The sequence below is a fragment of the Rhincodon typus genome, chromosome 2 (genome assembly GCF_021869965.1).
Source record: "Rhincodon typus isolate 14 chromosome 2, sRhiTyp1.1, whole genome shotgun sequence".
Classification (NCBI taxonomy): domain Eukaryota; kingdom Metazoa; phylum Chordata; class Chondrichthyes; order Orectolobiformes; family Rhincodontidae; genus Rhincodon; species Rhincodon typus.
The window spans coordinates 67,831,576-67,854,110 of NC_063333.1; the positions used below are offsets into that span (position 1 = coordinate 67,831,576).

General features: G+C 39.8%; 2 protein-coding genes across 2 annotated transcripts in view; one reads left to right on the top strand and one right to left on the bottom strand.

Annotated features, from left to right (window-relative positions):
- Positions 1-21,325, top strand: part of LOC125485842 — a 121,428-nt gene extending 100,103 nt beyond the window's left edge. Inside the window, exons 6-8 of the mRNA XM_048610665.1 lie at positions 11,841-11,930; positions 17,115-20,366; positions 21,268-21,325. Coding sequence (XP_048466622.1) covers positions 11,843-11,930; positions 17,115-20,366; positions 21,268-21,272 — 3,345 coding nt within the window. The 5' untranslated portion in view covers positions 11,841-11,842 and the 3' untranslated portion in view covers positions 21,273-21,325. The remainder of the gene's footprint in view (positions 1-11,840; positions 11,931-17,114; positions 20,367-21,267) is intronic.
- Positions 1-22,535, bottom strand: part of LOC125485451 (transcriptional repressor NF-X1-like) — a 75,628-nt gene that overhangs the window by 10,987 nt on the left and 42,106 nt on the right. The window contains exons 9-10 of the mRNA XM_048608287.1: positions 3,769-3,796; positions 3,606-3,610 (exon numbers count right to left, since the gene is read on the bottom strand). Coding sequence (XP_048464244.1) covers positions 3,606-3,610; positions 3,769-3,796 — 33 coding nt within the window. The remainder of the gene's footprint in view (positions 1-3,605; positions 3,611-3,768; positions 3,797-22,535) is intronic.

Sequence of the window (22,535 nt, forward strand, 5' to 3'; positions counted from 1 at the left end):
AGAAGGGTCTAGGCCCGAAACGTCAGCCTTTTTGCTCCTATGATGCTGCTTGGCCTGCTGTGTTCATCCAGCTCTGCACCTTGTTGTCTCAGATTCTCCAGCATCTGCAGTTCCTAGTATCTCTTAACTCTGGTTCTGTCTACATAGATGCTGCGAGACCTACTGAAGTTCTTCAGTATCTTCTTTATTTTAAAAAACAGATCTCTAGCATTGCAGTACTTTGCTTTGATTTCATGGCTGATCTAGTTTTTACTTCAACCCACTTTCTGGTCTATCCCGTGACTCCCTTGTTAGTCAAAAATCTTTTCCTGAAAGGTAATCAATAACTCCACCTCTACTTTTCTGTGGGAAGAGAATTCCACAGAATAATGACTTGAGAGAAAAACATTCTCCTCATCAAACTTTTAAATGTGACACCCTTTATTTTAAATGGTGTTCCCTAAATTTAACCTCTCCCAAAATGGGAAATATTTTCAGCATTCACCATGCCAAGAGAATCTAATATTTCAATAAAATCATCTCTTATTCTTCTGAACTCCAAAGGATACAGGCCCAAAATGTCCAACCCTTCCTCCACTGATAATCCTTTCATACATAGAGACAGCTGAGTGAATTTCCTCTACTTTACTAACAATGCAATTATATCCTTTCTTAAATAAGGGAACCAAATTTATAAGAGTACACTTGATGTGATCTCAGTAGTACCCGATACAACAGTAGCAAGACCACCTCACTTTTATCTTACATTCTCTTTGCTTTAAACAAAAAAAAGTGATATCTACATCTAGAAGAATGAACAGAATATAGAAACACTACAGTCTGCAAATTCCCCTTCAAACCACACACAACCGTCACATAGAACTTTATCACTGTTATCTCATTGTCACTGACTCAAAATCCTGGCACTCCCTAGTACCGCAATGGATGTCTCGACATTTGAGGACTGCAATTGTTCAAGAAGGCAGCACACTATCATCAAGTGGATTTAGGAGTGGACAATAAATGCTGACCTAGTGAGTGATGCCTACATCCCTGAATGAATAAAAAACAAATTCTATCTGACTTCCTCAATCACTTGCTGTACATGCATGCTAATGTTTTGATTAGTGTACTTCAATCTCTTTGTACTGAAGAATTCTGCACTACCTGTCTATATAAATAATGTGCTGCTTTCCTACCTTCCTGACAAAGTTGACAAGTTCATACTTTTGGATATCATATGCCATGTGTCAATTTTTTGCTCATGTAATGTCCTTTTCACCCTTATATTCTTTTCATAACTTATTTTCCTACCTATCTTTGTATTATGAGCAAATTTAGCTACCAGGCATTTGATCCCTTCATACAAGTCATTGACATAGATTGTAAATAGTTGAGGCCCAGCACTAATTCCTGTGGCATTCCAATGGCTACATGTTTGCAACCTGAAAATGAAATCACAAAACCATGTCAACTTTACCTGATTATTTTGAGAGTTTCTAAGTGCCCAGCTATGACATCCTTAATAATCGATTTTAGCATTTTCCCTATGAGATGATAAACTAACTGGCCTGTAGTTTCCTACTTTCAGTCTCCCTCCTTTCTTGAATAAAGGAGTTACATTCACTATTTTCCAATGGAATCCTTCCAGAATTTATGGAGTTTTGTAAAATTAAAACTAACACATCTATTATCTAGCAGCCACTTCTTTTAAGACCCTAGGTTGAAGTCCATCATGATCTGGGGACTTGTCAATCTTTAGTTCCTATAGGCTTGTCAGTACATTTTCCCTGGTGATTTAAGTTGTTTTAAGTTTTTCCCTCCCTTTCACCTCTTGATTTGCAATTATTTCTGAGTTGTTATTTGTATCTTCCATAGTGAAGGCAGACACAAAATATAGGGGACTTGACAGTGTAAAAGCAAAAACATAGTTTATCCATGTTGGCGGGACTAGGACCAGAGGGCATAAGCTCAGAATAAGGAGTCACATATTTAAGACAGAGATGAGGAGGAATGAATCTGGAAGAAGGAGTGAATCTGTGGAATTCTTTACCATACACAGTCATTGGGGCTGGGTCATTAAGTATATTCAAGGCTGAGATAGACAGATTTTTAATCAGCAAGGGAAACAAGGGTTATGAGGAAGAGACAGGAAAGTGGTGTTGAGGATTCTCAGATCGGTCATTGAATGTCAGATCAAACTCAATGGGTGAATGGTCTACTTCTGCACTTGCATCCTATGGTCTTCTGGTCAAAATAACTGTTCAAGTTATCCTCCATTTTGTTCTTTATTGCTAACAATTCTTGACTCTCACTTTAAAATACCAATGCTTTCTTTAGTTACTCTTTTATTTTCTAAATGCTGTAGAAACTCGTAATACTAATTTTATATTTCTAACTAACTTTCTCTCATACTTTAATTTATCCCTTTTTTGGCTAGTTATTCTTTGCTGGTTTTTATATTCTGTTCACTCTTCTTACCTGTCATTGAAATTTTTCTGTCAATTTAATACTATCTTCAATTTCCATATCTACCGCATTTGATGTTTCCTTCTCTTAAAAATTTTCCATTCTCATTGAAGTATATTTTTGCTGAGTGTTATGAAAATATCTCCTTAAACATTTTCCACTGAGTCTCTATTGATCTACCTCTTGACCCAATTTCCCACTTCGCTTAAGCCATCTGGAACTGGATCAGTTTAGGATATCTGGTCGGCATGGAGGAGTTGGACTGAAGGGACTGTTTCCATGCTATGACTCTATCTCTGTTTTCATACCCAATTGCTACTACTTAAGTTTAAAGAGCTAATCTTAGGCCTAGCCGTTTCTCCCTCAAACAAAATGAGAAATTCAAACTTGATAGTTGCTACCTAGACACTCCTTCACTACACAGTCATTAATTAACCAGGTTTTGCTACAAATTATCAGGTCTAGAATAGCCTACTGTCTAGTTGGGTCTAGAATGTGCGGTTTCTGAAAATATTCTATGAACTTATCTTTCAGGTTACCTTTGCCAATATGAGTCAGCCAATTTACATATAGATTAAAATCACCCATAATTATTACTTTTGTCACCACTCTCCTTACAAATCATAGAGTCATAAAGATGTATAGCACAGAAACACACCCTTCAGTCCAACTTGTCCATGCCGACCAGATATCCTAAATAAATCTAGTCCCATTTGCCAACATTTGGCCCATATCCCTCTAAACCCTTCCTGTTCATATACCATCCAGATGCCTTTTAAATGTTGTTATTGTACCTGCCTCCACCACTTCCTCTGCAGCTCATTCACCCTGTCCTACAGTGAAATTACTGTTCAGGAAAGTATAAACTACTATGACAAATGCTTCTTACCTTTGTTATTTTGTATCTCTACCCAAACTGATTTTACATCTTGGTCTTTAGAACTATGGTCAACTCCCACAATTATACTTTGTTGTGGCTATCAGACAATTCATATTTGGGCAGATAACTTACACATTTCGTTTGACATGCTACACACATTTCATAACAGGACTATTATTTTTACTATTTTTGCAACCTTTGGCCTTATCTCCTCACGTATTTTTATGTTTGTACATTCTGTCACTTCCTACCACATTTTGATTATCATTACCCTTACTACTACTTTGATTTCTTGCCTTGTCCCCTCACTTTCATTTATCAGATCTTTTTCATTTGACCCCTCTCCCCATTATTTAGTTAAAAGTCCTTCTACCCCCTAGTTATATGACTTGAAAGAACACTGTTCCCAGCATGGTGCAGGTAAAGTCCCTCCCAAAGACACAGCTTCCACTTTCCTAAGTACTGGTGCTAGTGCCCATTAATCAAACTCATTTCTCTGACTCTAATGCTTAAGCCACACATTCAGCTCTTAAATCTTATTTATCCCATACCATTTTGCTTGTGGCTAAGGTAATTAGCAAGCAATTTGAGGATCTGCTTTTTAACTTAGCACCTAATGGCCCATACTCCCTCAGCAGAATCTCTTTCTGGATCAACCTGTGTTGTTGCACCTATGTGGAACAACTGGATGTCTGTTAGTTTGTTATACATATTTGAATAAAAGCAGGTTAGTTAAGGAAAGCCAGCACAAATTTGTTCAGGACAAATCAGTAACTTGATGCAGTTTTTTTGATGAGATAACAGGGAAGGTTGATGAGATGATGCAGTTGATGTGTTATAAATGGAGTTCCATAAGGCATTTGTTAAAGTGCTGTTCAGCAGAATTAAGGACAAGGTTATAGCTCCTGGAACGTACATGTCTGTAGCAATATGGATAGAAAATTGACCGAAGAACAGAAAACAGTGGATAACATTTTTAGACTGGACGAAGGTTTATTTTGGAATATCCCAGATGTTGGTGTTGAGACCTTCCTTGACTTGATATAAATGAATGACCCAGACATTGTTGTGCAGAACATCATTTCAAAATATGGACACAAGATGTAACTTGACATCTTTGTGAACTGTGAGGATGATTTTGTCGAATCTGAAAAGGCATGGATAGATTGGTAGAATGGGATAGAAATAACAACAGAAAAATGCAGAGAAGTGAAAAGTGATTCATTTTATTAGGAAGAATTAAATATAAAATATATGAATGAAATGTACAATGTACAATGTAAAAGAAAGGGTACAAATCTAAAGCAAGTGCTACAGCCAGTGATTCAGAAGTACATGAGCATGAATCACTAAAGGTGGCAGGACAGTTTGAGAGCATGTTTAATAAAGTGTATAGTATCCCAGGATTTATGAATAGGGACATTGAGTATAAAAGCATGGAAATGATGTCAAAGTTAAATAGAGCACCGATTTGGCCTCAGTTGGAGTATTGCATTCAGCTTTGGGTGCCACTCTTCAGGAAACATGTTAAGGCATTACAGCTAGTGCAGCAAGGATTCACAAGAATGGTCTCAGAGATTATGAGCTTCAATGATGTAGAAAACTGCAGAAGTTGGGAACAGTTTTCTTGGCAAAGTGTAGATTGAGGGGAGATTTGATTGACCTGTTCAAAATTATGAGGGATCTGGACATACTGGACAGAAAAAAAACTATTCCCATTGTTAGAAAGATGGAGAAAAAGAGGACACAGATTTAATTAGCAAAAGAAGCAATGACGACAAGAGGAAAGTCTTTTCATGCATTGAGTGTTTACAATCTAGAGTGTGGTGTGGTGGAGGCAGAGTCAGTTGAGGCATTCAAATGGGATCTGGATTTTCACCTGAGAGAGAAGAATGTGCAGTTTTGCTGGGGAAAGTCATGGGACTGTCTCCAAGTAAATTGCTGCTCTGGAAGGTGTCACAGATATGACAGGCTGAAATGACCTGCTTTTGTATTGTAACAATTCTGTGCTATAAAACCAGGCTTGTTCTTCACTGTGTGTGTTAGCAAGTACATGTCTAACTTTTCATGGAGGACAGCTGACATGTATGTGAATTGATGATTTTAACAACGTGCTGAAGATTGGAAACTAGTTTTTTTTTCAGACAGAGGATTGTAATTTGAGCTACCTTTGTGATCAATGGCTGAAATCAAGTGTCAATTACAAGGGTATGATTTCCCATTGAAGTTCTCTCAATTTAAATCTTATGACCAATAGAAAAATGAAGTAGATACATAAACAGGAGATATACCCGAATTAAATGGAAAAAGCAAGCCAGGCCTTTGGCACTGTCACTTCCTAACAGGAATACGTTCAGAAGCAAAATATTTTTATTAGCTACAGTGCCTTCAGTTGGAAACAGAGGAGGGTTTAGAACTTGTATTAAGCTGATGGATATAAATTGAGAAGAATGATGATCTACTAGATGCCAATGAGGCATGGGCAGACTTTGGTAGATTTTAAAAGACAAACAGTTATTCTGTTGAGGAATATACCACGGATGTTACAAGACTAAAATATTGCAAATTTACTGGGGAAACTCCCTGTTCAATATACGTTTTCAAACCATTGGATTATGCTAAAGGTTCTTGGTTTTGACTGGAGTTAGATCCTGAGAAGGAGACACTCTTTTGGAGCAGATGTCAGAAATGTAAAAAAAAATTCCTTGGAAAACAGTCTTCCAAGCAGCTTAATGGCATAAATTGAAATTCTTTGGTGTTAAAGAGAATGGAAAACTCAATGGTCGGAGCCTCTTCCAATCATTCAGATATAGGGTTTAGGCGTTAGCACAATGAAAGAACTGCAGACAAAAGGTATGAGATTGAGGGCATTTTCGGTAGATTTGCAGACGATGGAATTGAAGTAGTAGTGGTAATAGACAAATGAACTCCAGGCATGCATGTCTGGGAACTGTTAACAGTTGCTTCAGATATAACTCAAAATATCATGATGCGATAAACAGCCCAAATGAAATAGCAGTGTTTTCAAAATGACATGTGACACAGAGAACTTGGAAAGTGATGATGATGTTAATCAGAAACCCAAAGAACTGCAATGCTGGGAATCAGAAACAAAAACAGAAATTGCTGAAAAAACTCAGCAGGTCTGGCTGCATTTGTGGAGAGAAAGCGGAATTAATGTTTTGGGTCCAGTGACCCTTCAGCTGGGAAAAGGTTAGTATATATGCAAAAGAAGGGTAGGGGAGGGGAAGAAGTAAAATATTGGTGGAGATGGAGCCCAGAGAGTGAGAGAGAACCGTTGGACAGATAAAAAAAGGAATGGGTAAGGGTCAGAGTGGGAAAATGAATAGCTGCTAATAGGGACTGTTAGTGGCTGACAATGGGTTGTTTGTGGTAGCAACCCATGTGATGATAAGGCCTGGTGTGTAGGGGTTGGGGTAAGAACGTGGGAGAAGGTGCTCAAGCCCTAAAGTTGTTGAACTTGACCTTGAGTCCAGAAGGCTGCAGTGTTCCTGAGTGGAAAATGAGGTGTTGTTCTTCCAGCTTGCACTGAGTTGTGCTGGAGCACTGCTGCAAGCCTGAAACATAGTTATTGGCCAGAGAGCATGGTGGTACGTTGAAGTGGCAAGCAATTGGAAGCTCAGGGTCTTTTTATGTGGACAGAACATACGTGTTCTGCAAAGCAGTTGCCCTGTCTGCGATTTTGTTTCCCCAGTATAGAAGAGACTACATTGAGGGCAGCAAATACAGTAGACTAGATTGAGTGAAGTGCAGGTAAATCACTGTGTCTGGGTCCTTAGTTACTGAGGAGAGAGGGAGTGAATGGGCAGGTGTTACAATACTGCTGCAATCGTGTGGGAAAGTGCCATGGAGTGCGGGGAGGTGTTGGAGGTGGAGTAGGAGTGGACCAGTCTGTCCTGGAGGGAATGGTCCCTGCAGAAGACTGACAAGGGAGGGGAAGAGAATATACATATATACAATTCCTACAATGCGGAAGCAGGTCATTCAGCCCATCGAGTCCATGCCGATCCTATGAAGCGGATCCCACTCAGATCCACCCATTACCCTAATCCTGTAACCCTGCATTCCCCATGGCTAATCCACCTAGCCTGCACATCCCTGGACAGTTTGGGCAATTAAAATGGCCAATCCACCTAACCTGCACATCTTTAGACTGTGGGAGGGAACTGGAACACCGAGAGGAAACCCACACAGACACGGGGAGAACATGCAAACTCCACACAGACAGTCGCCTGGTCCCTGGCACTATGAGGCAGCAATGCTAACCACTGAGCCATCGTGCCGCCCCATGTCTCGTGGTGGCATCCCACTTGAGGTGGCAGAAATAGCAGCTAATGATCCTTTGGATGTGGAGGCTGGGGGGATGTTAGGTGTGGAAGAGTGGGACCTTATTGCAGTTGTGGAAAGGAAGAGAGAGGGTGAGGGTTGAAATGCAGGTGTTGGGTCGGTGTGAGAAAACATTTATCTCCTATGCAATTCACACTGTATTGAGAATCTTAACATGTTGGAGCTGGAACCTTGCCTACAATTTCAAGCCTGAAAACAAAACTTGAGCAAACAAGGAATATAAAACCAGCTGCCATTTCAAGTTGTTTCTTTTTGTAGAGCAGAGGTGATGGATTTTAGGCTGAAGAACTGAAATGGGCTAATATAAGGCTCTTTCTGTCTCTGCCTCTCAAGATGAAAACTTGGTGCCAACATTGACAGGAAAGAAATATCAGGAAACGGAGAAGGTAAAATTGCAATAATTGCTACTGCTATCTGACTCAAAAGAAGATGGCTGTAATTATTGAAGGTTAATCATCTCTGCTCTAGGACAGTCCTGTGTTCTCATTGCATTGTTGTAGGAGATCCTCAGAATCATGTCCTAGGCCCAACAGTCTTCAGCTGGTTCACCAATGTCCTTCCCACCATCATAAGGTCAGAAGTTGTAATAAGAAGTTAGACCATAAGATATAGGAGAAGAATTAGGCCATTTGGCCCATTGAGTCTGCTCCACCATTTGATCATGGCTGATACATTCTTCAATCTCATTCTCCTGCCTTCTCCCCATAATGCTTGATCCTGTTATTAATCAAGAACCTGTCTATCTCTGTCTTAAATAGTCAGTGACTTGCCCTCCACAGCCCTCTGTGGCAATGAAGTCCACAGATTAACTATGCTCTGGCTGAAGAAATTCCTCATCAAACAGTTCTAAAGGGTCATCCATTCACTCTGAGGCTGTGCCCTCAGTTCCTAGTCTCTCCTACTAGTGGAAAAATCTTCTCCATGTCCACTCTATCCAGACCTGTCTGTATTCTGTAAGGTTCAATCAGATTCCCCCCTTATCCTTCTAAACTCCATCAAAACCCAGAGTCCTCAGCCACCGACAAGCCCTTCATCGCCAGGATCATTCCTGTAAACCTCCTCTGGACTCTCTTCAATGCCAGCACATCCTTCCTGAGATACAGAGCTCAAAATTGCTCACAATATTCAAAATGCATTCTGACCAGAGCCTTATACAGCCGCAGCAGTATATCTCTGCGCAATACTGGGCAAATTGTACAATGTGGGAACAAGTTCATCCAGGCAGACAGAGTGAGGACTGTTTGGGACTTGTTCCAAAAAGTAGTATTTGTCATTCCAGCTGTGGTGAAAAGAGGTGGGTAGGGGCAGGAAAGTGGAAAGTGATGGAACATGTCAAATAAGTTGCAGATGCAATTGGGAAGAAGCTTCTGCCCTCACTGAAATTTTAAAGTACTAACCTGTTACCTTCGATTGAGATGTTTCCCCTTCTCTAGTTAAAAGTTGGCAAATTGGATCCAACTTTCTGATGCACTTGGAATTTTCACCCATTTAATCCACCACCTGCACATAATCCCAACCAAATTTCCTTGTTAAAATTCCCCCATTTTAATTCTGTGCCACAAACCTACTGTGAACTTGCTGTGTTTGAGCTCCTACTCTGTTCCAACGAAGCTCAATACATGTTTATGAGAAAATGCTTTCAACTGTCTAGTTTCAACCTTGGATTTAAAATCAAACTAAAACCACAACTGTCATTCGATCTTTTGGAGACTGGCTAGTTACAACGATTCTGCTATTCATCCTTTTTTTAAATTTTCCTACTCATACAGGAAAGCTTCCCTCTGCACCACGATCTCCAGACCCTGATAATAAATCCCAACATCATCTTGTCTCTGTGCTCCATCTCCAGAGCAATTCTTCATGCACAGGAACGTGTAGGGGCAGCCCTAGACAGACAGTGCTTTGATCTGGAGCACGATGGCCTTTTCAGTATGGTGCCAGTGACAGGAATCCTGGGAACACCTGGGAGTTGTGAGCATGTCCCTCTGTGGTGAGAGGATGGATATAATGATTGGGCACCTTAGAGATCTAGTGTATAGGTAATGAAGTAAACTTCAGAAAATGGCATGAAGCATCATGTTACATCTTGTGGGGCGAAACCTTCTATGAAACCTTGCCAAAACTGATACTTAGCCAATTTCTGGTAAAATTCAACCTAATGTTTCCATGTTCGCTGAGTCCACAACTAATGACCCTGTTTGAAAATTAGAGGTCACTCTTTTGGGAGAGAGAATTTTTTTTTTCTCTCTCAGAGGGTTGTGCAAATTTGGTACTCTTTGCCCCAGAAGGCGGTAGAAGTGGAGTCGTTGAGGAGTTTTAAGATGAAGTAGATAGATTTTTGTTAAGCTATCAAAACTTCTCAGGATTATATCGGAATGTGGAATTTGAAACACAACCAGATTAGCTGTGATTTTATTGAATAGTGGAGCACCCTCGAGGGGCCAAATGACCTGCTCCTGATCCTAATTCACATGTTCTTATGTTTATTTTTTGTTGTGCTTCATCCTCTTCCAGCAATATAAATATCATATCCAGAGGAATTTCCTTTGGGAAATTTGTACAGATATGATGGATTTTGTGAACTTCCCAGGCACAGAATAATCTTAAGTGAGATTTCAAAATGAAAGTAACATGTACAAAAACCCCAAACCTATCATGAATGACTTTCTAATACCACAATACAGCATTTCCAATGGACTATTAAAAATGATCATTCCTCAGCTGCTGCTTGGAAATACCTTTATCGCGTTAAGTACCAGTAATCAGATGATGGAATGGGGATAACTAATATTTTTCATTTGTAAACTTTTAATTTCAATGATTGCATTTTTACTGAGTCTGGTTCGGGTCCATGCTCCCTCAATCCTCAGTTCTTAGCTCATTCGGTTGGATAGCTAGCTTCCTAAGTTGAGTTACTGCCTAACAACACGCGTTCTAATCACCACACCAGCCGAGGTTAGCTTGAAGATCTCTCCGTCTCAACCTTTCCTTTGCCTGATCTGTAATGACCATTGGGTTGAACCGCCAACAGTTGCCTCTCTCTAATGTGAGAGTAGCTGTATGTTGACTTTACATTTACTTCTGGCAGAGCCAACTGTGGAATTAATAAATTGGCCAGAAGCTTTGGTCGCATAATCCACTATAATCTTTAAATCAGAACAAGGAACTGGGGATGCTGGAAATCTGAATGAAAAGAAAACACAGAAATTGCTTGAGAAGCACAGCAGGTCTGGCAGCACGTGTGGAGAGAAAGCAGTGTCGATATTTCGTCCAGTGAGCCTTCTTTAGAGCTACAACTTCAGTTCCGAAGAAAGTTGACTGGACCTGAAACATTGACTGTGCTTTCTCTGCAAGATTCTGCCAGATCTGCTGAGTTTCTCCAGCACTTTCTGCTTTTATCATCTTTAAAATGTTATTCTAGGGTTCTTGATGAAGCTTCTTAAACTAGTTAACAGTCTGTAAAACAAAGCCCAGTTTACTATCAGAACATGTTGAGGAAGCGGCGATAGATTTGGAATTTTTGCTTCATTTTTACTTTAGGATTAGAAATTTTTCCTCAGTTAGAGTTGACAGGAAACTGCGATTAACAGGAACAGTGTCCATAGTTTCTCAGTCAGTTTTTTTTAAATAAGCAACTAAAATTGAGAAGAAAAGGAGTATTTTTTTTTAAGGATAACTGTCCTAATGTTGGCGACTGGGATAGTTTAATCTGTTCTCTCTCCTCACTCCCCTGGGTCATATTTGAATCAGTGTAGCGAATGAATGTCAGTGGAAGTTGCGAGCTGTTTCCTGCTCTCAGAATTCATTTCATACACCCCCACAGTCCGTTCCGGGTTCATCTCAGGGTGATGATCCTGAGGGAACAGCGGATTCTTCAAACTGCCCCTTCCTTCCTGAACTGCAGCACCACCGTGTCTAAGCACAGTCAGAGCTGTGCACTGAGCGATCGTTTCTTCCGAGAGCTACCTTTGAGAGAGGAGTTGTTCAGGTCAGTGCTGTTTCAGGATTCTATATTTGCTCCTTGACATTCCTGAAATAAGATGCATCTGCACACGACACGGACAAAACGAATTACTTTTGATGTAGCCACGTTCCACACACTTGTACCCACCCGGTCGTTATTGAAATTGTTTTTCTTCACCAGAAATGTTCTTTAATGCGGCCGTCCTGGTGCTGCTGTTGGTCGTTTGCTGCGTTTCCTCGCTGGGACTGAACTGTGCTTTCTACCTGAACAGTAAGTAATTTGATCTCACGTCCGCAGTTTTCTGGATAAGCGATGTCTTCTCAGATGGAAATGATATTTTTTGTAAGCTACATTTCCCCTACAATGTGCATGAGAGCATTGTTACCAAAAATGGCAAATCACAGACATTAATTAATTTAAATTAGAAAGACTGCAATTCCGAAAATTAGGACTAAAAGTTCTTAAATTATAAATAGATCTTAAACGACGTCATAAAATCCGACATTTGTTTTAGAAATCCCTTTGATTTATGGATAATAAGTGAGGGATAGTGTGTTTAATGACAAAATAAGCTGCTGTGAAACGGAAAAGTAATTTCCTGTAAAAAAATTATAGTCTGTGGTATTCAGGGTCATTTCGGCCTAGCTGTTCCTAAAAGTACATTACATAAATACGTCAAATAAAAAATATATCTGCAATGATACTTTGTTAGATAAAACCTGAGGCAACCTAAGATTTCTGAGTGCCATTACTTTCTGACTGAATTCTAGTTTCTAAGTACTGTAACTCCAACTGTTTACCGCTAACACCACAATCACAGGCTAGAATTGAGACAATCTTTAGTCATTATCAATAGCTTGCATTTTCTTATTCCTTTAATGTAGAAAGAATAGTCAAGTCACAAGCTAGTTCACAGAAACATAAGACATCGCTGGAAAAGAGCTAAGATTTACAATGTCTTTTCAAACCAAAAACTGTGCTTTCACAATGCTGTAATTCTGTCCAGGGGTTCAGTCATTTTGAGTAGTGAACTGTTCTTGGAACAGGTGACATCACCTGAATACCTCTAAAGGATTCCTACTTTGTATTTGACTGACAGCCACCCAAGGAGACAGGTATATTGCTATGTTTGCATTGTTGTATAGTACTTTCTGTATATCTGTGACAGTAAGTGGCAACAAAATACTGAAGAGACCCCGACATGTAGGAGAGCAAGTCACATGACATTTATCTTCACTGTAGTGGTGTACAGAAAATCTGAAACCAAACAGAGAATGCTGGAGAAACTCAACACGTCTGGCAGCTTCGGTGGGGAGAGAAAGGTATACTGTCTCCTCAGATGCTGTCAGACCTGACCTGCTAAATTTTACAGCATTCTCTGTGTTAACTTCAGTGTAGTGTCAGGTTCATTCCTTAAGTTGAGTCTGGCTGCACGATTAATATAAAACTGTGAGAACTGTGGATGCTGGAGATCTGAAACAAAAACAGAAATTGCTGGTGAAATTCAGCACATCTGGCAGCATCTGTGGGAAGAAACAGAGTTAATGTTTTAAGTCTGGTGACTCTTCATCAGAATAATTCTAACTTGGACTGGACTCAAAATGTTAAACCATACACTCTAGCTTTGGACTCCCTTACCCTGGGGAAAAGACCTTGGTTATTCACTTTATCTATGCCTCTCATGATTTCATAAACCTCCGTAAGGTCACCCCTCAACCTCCTATGCTCCAGGCAAAAAAGCCCCAGCCTATGCAGCCTTTCCTTATAACTTAAACTCTCCAGTCTTTGTAACATCCTTGTAAATCTTTTTTGCACCCTTTTCAGTTTAATAACATCTTTTCTATAGTGAGGTGACCAGAACTGTACACAGTTTTCTAAATGTGGCTTTACCAATGTCTTGTACAGCCGTAACATGATATCCCAACTCCTGTAGGCCTGTGTCAAAGGCCTCTTTGACCTGTCTGTCTCCTCTCCACCTATCTTCTCCTCTTTCCATCATCTATCTGCCTCCCCCTCTCTCCCTATTTATTTCAGAACCCCCTTCCCCTCCCCCATTTCTGAAGAAGGGTCTAGGCCTGAAACGTCAGCTTTCCTGCTCCTGTAATGCTGCTTGGCCTGCTGTATTCATCCAGCTCTACACCTTGTCATCCTGTACACAATGCTCTGACCAATGACGGCAAGTATTCCAAATGCCTTCTTCACCACCCTTTCTACCTGTGATTTCACTTTCGAGGAACTATGTACTTGCACCCCTAGGTCTACCTGTCCAACAATATTCCCCAGGCCCCTACCAGTAACTGTGTAAGTCCTGCCCTGCTCAAAAACAAAGTTGCAGGAAAAGCTCAGCAAGTCTGACAGCATCTGTGAAGAAAAAAATCAGAGTTAATGTTTCGGGTCCAGTGACCCTTCCTCAGAACTTAAGTCCCACCCTGGTTTGTCACAGGCCTCTAGCCTGAACAATAACCCTCTCCCACCACCCTTTGCCTCCGACAGTCATGCCAATTTTGTATTCATTTGGCTAGCTCTCCCTGGATCACATGTGAATGAACCTTACTAACCAGCCTACCATGCAGAACCTTTTCGGAGGCCTTGCTAAAGTCCATGTAGACAATGTCTGTCGCTCTACCTTCATCTATCTTCTTGGTCACCTCTTCTGAAACTCAATCAACATTGTGAGACATGATTTTCCACTCACAAAGATCCTGTCTGTCAGAATCCCCTTCAACAACTTATCCACCACTTGACCGGTCTGTAGTTCCTTGACTTTTCCTTGCAGCCCCTCTTAAATAATGGCACAACACTAGCCACTCTCTACTCTTCCAGCACCTCACCCATGGCTGTCTAAAATAGTTCTGCCAGGGGCCCCACAATTTCTTCCCTGGCTTCCCACAAAGTCCTGTGATACACTTGATCAGGTCCTGTGGATTTATCTACTTTTATGTGTTTTAAAACCTCTAGCAGCTCCTCTTCTTTAATGTGGACTCTTTTCAAGGCTTCACTATTTATTTCCTCGTGTTCCCTAGCTTCCAAGTCTTTCTCCATGGTGAATACTGATGCAAAATATTTGTTTAGGATCTTACCCATCTCCTGTGCCCTGACTTCATCTACCTTACCCATCAGGCCTCTTGCATCCTGTGGCTCCACACATAGATGGCCTCATTGATCATTAAGGTGCCTTATTCTCTCCCTAGTTACTCTTTTGCACTTACTATACTTGTAGAATCTCTTTGGATTCTCCTTAACCTTATCTGCCAAAGATAACTCTTGTCCCCTTTTTGCCCTCCTGATTTCCCTTTTAAGTGTACTTCTACATCCCCTATACTCCTCAATGGATTCACTTGATCCCAACTGTTTCTACCAGACATTTGCCTCCTTTTTCTTGACCAGAGCCTCAATATCTCTAGTCATTGAGCATTCCCTACTCCTGCCAGCCTTGCCCCTCACACTAACAGGAACATGCTGACCCTGAACTCTCATTATCTCACTTTTGAAAGCCTCCAACTTGCCAGCCACTCCTTTACCTGCAAACAGCCTCCCCAGTCAACTTTTGAAAGTTCCTGTTTAATACCTTCAAAACTGACCTTGCCCCAATTTAGATCTTTGACTTGTGGACCAGGCCTATCCTTTTCCATAACTATTTTTAAATTAATAGAATTATGGTCACTGGTCCTAAAGTGCTCCCCCACTATCACCTAAGTTACTTGCCCCCTGCCTTAGTTCCCAAAAGGAGGTCAAGTTTTGCCCCTTTCCTAGTAGGGCCATCTACATATTGATCCAGAAAGTTTTCTTGAACACGCTGAACAAATTCCTCCCACTCCAAGCCCTGAACACTATGGCAGTCTCAGTCAATGTTTGAAAACTTAAAATCCCCTTCTATTACAACCCTATTACTCATACATCTACCTGCAATCTCCCAGCATATTGGTCGTCAGTTTCCCATGGACTACTGCAGGGGGTGGGGGGGTATATATTATAATCCCATCAAAGTGATCACCCCTTTCTTATTGCTTAGTTCCATCCATGCAGCTTCACTGGATGATCCCCCAGGAGTATCCTCTCTAAGTAGTGCCATGATGTTTTCCCTAATCAAAGACACCATTCATCCTCCTGTCTTGCCTCCCCTTCTATCTTTCCTATAACATCTATACCCTGCAACGTTGAGCCACCAGTCCTTTCCCTCCTTCAGCCATATTTCTGTAATAGCTATGATATCCCAGTCCCATGTTCCCATCCATGCCCTGAGTTCATTTGCCTTACCTATCAGGCCATTTGCATTGAAATGGATGCAGTTTAATTTAATTAGTCTTCCTTCATTGTCTGTCTATTTAACTTGCTGTCTTTAACTTCTGTACCAGCCTCAACCTTCTCTCTTTTCTTACTACTGCTTAGAGTCTCAACCACCTGCCAGACCAGTTTAAACAATCCTGAATGGCTCTAGCAAATCTCCCTGCCAGGATATAGGACCCTCTCCAGTTCAGGTGCAATCCCGTCCCTCTTGGACTGGTCACTTCTGTCCCAGAATAGATGCCAGTTATCTGAATCCCTGTCCCCTGCACCAACTCCTCAGCCACACATTCATCTGCCCTATCTTCCTATTCCTACTCTCATCTGCACGTGAGAGTGGGAATACGAGGATAGGCATGTAATCCAGAGATTACTACCCTTGAGGTCCTGCTTTTTAACCTCCTGCCTAACTCCCTATTTTCACTATGCAGGACCTCATCCCTTTTTCTACCTATGTCATTGGTACCAACGTGTACAATGACCTCCATCTGCTCATGCTCCCGCTTTGAGAATTTGCTGCAACCACTCTGAGACATCCTTGAGCCTGGCACCAATTCTGTTTTTGAAAAGCAAAGGAACCCATAGGGAAATAAATGCTAAAAAATATTACCATTGTGTGATATAAATTGAGCATTCTATGATTAATGCTGCCATCTCACATTGAATCAAAAACATTCTAACTGTGCAATTCGTGACTTTTTACTCTGTGGTTTACTCATGGAATAAAACCATTAACATGTCTTTTATATCAGTACAGCTGCTTAAAACAGGCAGGAGTGAAGGGCTCTTGTGGCACAGTGGTAGTGTCCTTGCTTCTAGGCTGTGGAGACCTGTGTTCAAGTCCTACCTACTCCACAGGTGTGTAATAACATGTCTGAATAGGCTGACTGTAAACAAAAAAAGAAGCAGGAATCTTGATTTGTAAATGTGTGCCCACTCTTTAAAAGATGTCTATTTAGTACACATCTTCTTAATTTTCTCTTGGTCCCTCCACAGCTAGCATTAAAAATCAGTAACATATGTTACAAGACAGCCAGGACTTTGACAAGAATTAACTGTATTACAGAATCATGAGAAACTGGTGACAGTAAATACCTCCAGAGATGTGTCAAAGTAGAACATTTTTCTCAGCTCCAGTACTTTTAAAACCATATCTTTTCTTTTCTGTAGGGAGTCTAAGTGGTGTTTTTCATTATGATCAGAGAATTCGATATTCACTTACTTTCACTGCTGCTAAACTCGCTTGTGAGCAGCACTTTGGTGCTGTAATGGCAACAAGGGAGCAGCTTTACACTGCCTACCTTGCTGGACTAGAAGAATGCAGAGCAGGTTGGATTTTGTCAGGAGAAGTTGTATATCCAAGAATACACAGAAACTGGAATTGTGGCCAAAATAGAGTCGGCATTATTTCATACGGAGTTAGGAAGAACCTTTCGGAAAAATGGGATGTGTATTGCTATAAACCTGGTGATGACTGTTCTGCTTATAGTAAGTCACTACAATTGGAAGATGATACTTCTGACAGCAAATCAGTGAATCTGTTATTGGGATCAATAATGCCTTCTTCTTGGAATAATGTTTCCAAGAAACAAGAAATTGCTAAAGCAGATCTGACCCAGATTCAAAATAAAACAAATCAGTTCCCTAATGTGGCAATACCAAGCTTTCATAACAAACAGACTAAAGACCTACATGACACAGAAACTTTAACATCAGCTAATGTCACTTTAGTAGAAACCTCAACAGCTTCATCAATCAATGGTTCAGAAAAGAACAACTTTAAGGAATTGATGAAACCATTTTTAACTGAGAACTTTATTAAAAGTTCAGATAATAAATATTCGCCGCAAGTGGAACAAAGAGATAAAATTATTGCAGCTTCTCAATTAAGTGTAAATTGGTCCAAGTTTGAAATAATGAACAACTTGACAAATGAGACCAAAAAAGAATACTATTCAGAAATGACAACCAGTTCAATCACTACTTCCTCTAAAATAAATGCAGTGAGATTGCAACTTCAGAATGTGACTGTCGATAAACCTGAAAGCTCAAAAAGAGATGATGATTTGGGATATAACAACTTTAAAACCCCTCAAGTTTCGCTTAGTCATAAAAGTAGCCCTGATAGAAGAGGTGTTCTGTCCATGAATACATCATATCAACATGAAATCACAACTATCAGGCACCAACCTCTTAAACAAGTTAAACAAGTTAATAAAGTTACTGTGACAGAAACAGATCTAGAAAGTCTTGATATTTCAAACGAATTTCAAAACAATACTCAATCAGAATTAACAAATTTGTTGTTACTCACACATTATAACAAATCCTTATTTGAAGGTGAACAAGGTGGTTTGAATGAACTGACATCCACAGAATTTTCTCAACAAGTATTAAAACATTCTTCTTCAGTTTATGAAGATCAACAAGAGTCTGTGGAGATTAATATCTCCACAGTGACTCCTGAATCTCCTAAATATGTGATTACAAGTAAAACTCTGCAGCCAAACAATCATTTGGTGACAGAAAAGCAAAAGTTTTCATCTCAAGAATTATCAGTAACAACAGTCTCAATAGAAGCTGATGACAAGTTAAGAAGGCCAGTGACAAATACATTTGAAACTGAGACATTTCCATTTGTCACAAGTACTATAGCACCAGGACTACCCTTAGAAGAGGCTATTATTGACACAAAGGATTCACATCGTCAATCCATCTCAAAACACAATGGAAACTCATTGAATACATTAGGAGAGTCCTTTTCATCATATTTGGAGGGGAAAAATGAATATATTGATGCAATTAACAGTACACATTCACTGGTGAACCTGAAGAAGGTTGTTATGGAAATGGGGAAAAGTGATAAATCAAATTTACCCTTCCAATTACAGGGAAATTTTAAAGAAGGGGAAGTAGATCTACTAGACACAGTTAATACAAAAGGGGAAAAAGTTTTGGAAAATGTTGTTAAGGATAGCACAGTCCACCAACTGGCACCCACTATGCATCCGTCAGCTTCACAAAATATTGTGCCGAAATTGGACAGTACTGCATTGTCAGGGGTGACCACTAATGAAGATAATTTTCATCCTATCACACTTAAAGTAGAAGGCATTTCATATCCTACAGAAAAGAAACAGAACCACCAAATTGATTTAACTGGAGATGAAACGACCTTTTCAGGAACAAAAAGTACTTATGAGGCGATGATGAAACATCTGCAGATATATGGTATAGCTCTTCCACAAAATGTGGACAAAAAAATGCAGCTGGTTACATCTAGTCAGGATGTAACAGATTTTCCAGGGGCATCCAGTACAAGCACACATGTAGATCCTATCACATTCAAAACACAAGACTTTTCACAAGCAGCAGTGTCCAGCATAAACCAACCAGGAAATGTCAATGTAAAATCAAACCTGTTTGTAAATAATGATAAAGAAGAATCATTTAGATCCAGAATGAATGATGGGATTAAGCTACATACACCAGTTACAGACAATTCAGAATCACGAGCAACAGTGACTACAGAAAGAAATGTATATGTAGATGAAACCAGCGAAATAAATATGTTCCAACCAATTGCTTACAGTACAGATCGCACATTTGAACCGTTGCTAACTGTAGATAGTTCGCTCTTGTTCAGAATAAGTACATCCTTAGATCAACTTCAGCACTCCACAGACAGTGAAAGGATGGAATTCACCACATTCATTGGAGAAAGAACATTTCAACCAACCAAATCCAGTGGAGATGCAAGAACAAGTCAGAAGAATCTGGCCTATGAGAAAGAAAGCCTAAACAAAGATAATCTTCTTCAGACACTCATTCGCTCCCCAGGTGATATACCACAATCCATCACTTCTAATGCAAAAGATAAAACTCCTGTAAGTGTAACGAACACTAAGAATTATTTACACATGACCAGAAAAGATGGCAAAGTTCAGCCTGTCATCGACAAAGATACCAGTACACTCCAAGTAGCTACAACTATCACTGATATCTTGGACCCATCACTTGGTCTTAGTAAAAAGAGTGCGGTGCAGCAGAATTCCTCTGAAAATGTTCAAGAAGCCATTGCACACGCATTTACTGGAGTATATGGAGATCAGGTTGTCAAAGGCACAGAAGGGGCACCATTACCAAAAGAAGAAACTGGTCGATACTATGCATCACTTTTAACTGATGGAAAGACCCTTCCCTCATTCCGTAGAAAAAGTGTTGCCAACATCACAGACGTTGCCACTGATGTTTTGTCCTTAGCTGCTTCATCTATAAGTCCTGTTACTATGCAAACGCCTACAGTGCATTCGCCATTAAATCTTGAAGACTTGTCCATATCAGCTTTTCCTGTCATTATCACAGAAATACCACCAAGGGGAGATAATGTACATTCATCTACTTCTTCATTTTTAAATCCAGGTAAATGAAATTTTATTTCAAACTAAATAAATGTATTGTATTATTATTTTTAATTGTAAAGCATCGATTTACAGTTAAATCAATCAGATATAAATATTTCTTTTGATCTATAGCCCTTTCTGAAAGGTTATAAATTATTCAATGAATATGGGATTCTAATAAGCAACCCTATTCTCTCTAAACTGCTCTCAGATATATTATTTATTCCTCATGATCTTTTCCATAGAATTGTTTTTATGAATATTATCAATATTATTGGATTCAATCATTCATAAATATTATGCTGCCCTGGTAAAAATCGTCATTTTTAAATCACAAAAATTTCAATAAGCAAGTTTGGACAAACCTCAGCTTCTGTTATTTGACACGATATAAAAGCTGTCATTGTTAAATGATAATTAGTTTGGGGAGACAATGGCCTAGTAGCATTATTTACTAGACGATCAATCCAAAAATTCAGCTCATGTTCTGGGGGCCTGGGTTTAAATCCTGCCATGGCAGAAAGTGAAATTTAAATTCACTGAAGAATCTGAATTTCAGGGTCTAAAGATGACTATGAATCCATTGCTGATTGTTGGAGAAACCCGTCTGGTTCACTAATGTCCTTTAGGGAAGGAAATGTGTCAGCCTTACCTGGTCTGGCCTACATGTGACTCCAGACTCACAACAATGTGGTTGATTCTTAACTGCCCCCTGGACAATTAGAGATAGACAATAAATGCTGGCCTAACCAAAGATGCTCATATTTCATGAGTGAATAAAACAAACTTTTGGTGTATCATTTGGAATGTTTTGGACTGATGTTAAATAGTTCATAATGTAAAGTATGATTGAATTCACCCTGTAAGCAAGCCATAAATCTCCTGGTGCATATCCTTCATGTGGTGGTGTGATGAGACAGACTGAAGGAAGATTTCAGACACCACACTATCCACAATCCTACCCGAGTGACATGGACTGCACCTGGGAGATCGAAGCTCCTCTTGGATATCTCATCCGTTTGGATTTCACTTCCTTATTTATCGAAGAACACAGAACGTGCAAATATGATTATGTGGTTGTTTACGATGGCAAGGGACCCGACAAAGTAGAAATGGGCAGGTAAGAACTGAAAATTTTGAATAATGAACAAAGAGGACTGTAAGACAGAGCAGGACTGTTCTAAAAAAAAATCAAGTAGGATGATAAATAATGTCAGTAAAATGGAACACTGGTTTTCGGAGTTTCCTGCAATGTGTGCCAGGATTAACTGTTATTCAAATCTGTGACCACAACTACCTCTTATGCTGCAGCCCAATGGTTTTATTGTTTCTTTGGCATTTCAGAGGCTGCGAACTTTAAATGACCACGTGCAGCAAGATATGAAATTAAATATAATAATCCGGCAATTTATGGATTGGCACTAGAAAATGACCATAATAAGACTGGAAGGTGGAGGAAACAAAGATTAGAAAAATAAAAATAAAATTCTTGGTAGTGCACAAGGATATATACTTCAGTGCAAGGAAAATAGAAAATAAAACAGACAAGCTCAAGGGTCAGATAGAAACATGGCAGTATGATATCATAGCTATTACAGATGAAAGACAAGATTAAAAAGGGACAGGGAATGGCTGCCTGGTTACAGAGTTTTCACATTAGTTCGTGAAGGGTTAAAGAAAGGACGGGGTAGCAATTTTGTTTGAAAAAATAATTACAGCTGTGAGGTAGGATGATATGTTAGGAGGATCGCCACATGAGGCTATATGAATTGAGCTAAGGAACAAAAAAAGGGCTATAACACTGTTTGGTGTGTAATGTAAACTCCACACAGTCAGAATGATAGAAGAACAAATAAATAAGCAAATCTGTGAAAATGCCAAAACTCGAAGGCAGTAATAGGGAATTATGACTGTGCAATATTAACTGGGCTAGTTTTAGTATAAACTGAATGGAGAAACAGAATTCTTGAAGTGCGTTCAGGAGAACATTTTTGGCCGGTATGTAGTAAGTCCAATAAGTGGGGGACATTTTTTTTTCAGAAATGAAGCTGGTGAAGCAGTTGCAGTGCTGGTGATGTGGTCTATATGGATCTTAGCAAAGAAATGATGGGTAGAATGGCCTCTTTCTCTGCTGTAGAGAGATAGTAGGAACTGCAGATGCTGGAGAATCCGAGACAACAAGGTGCAG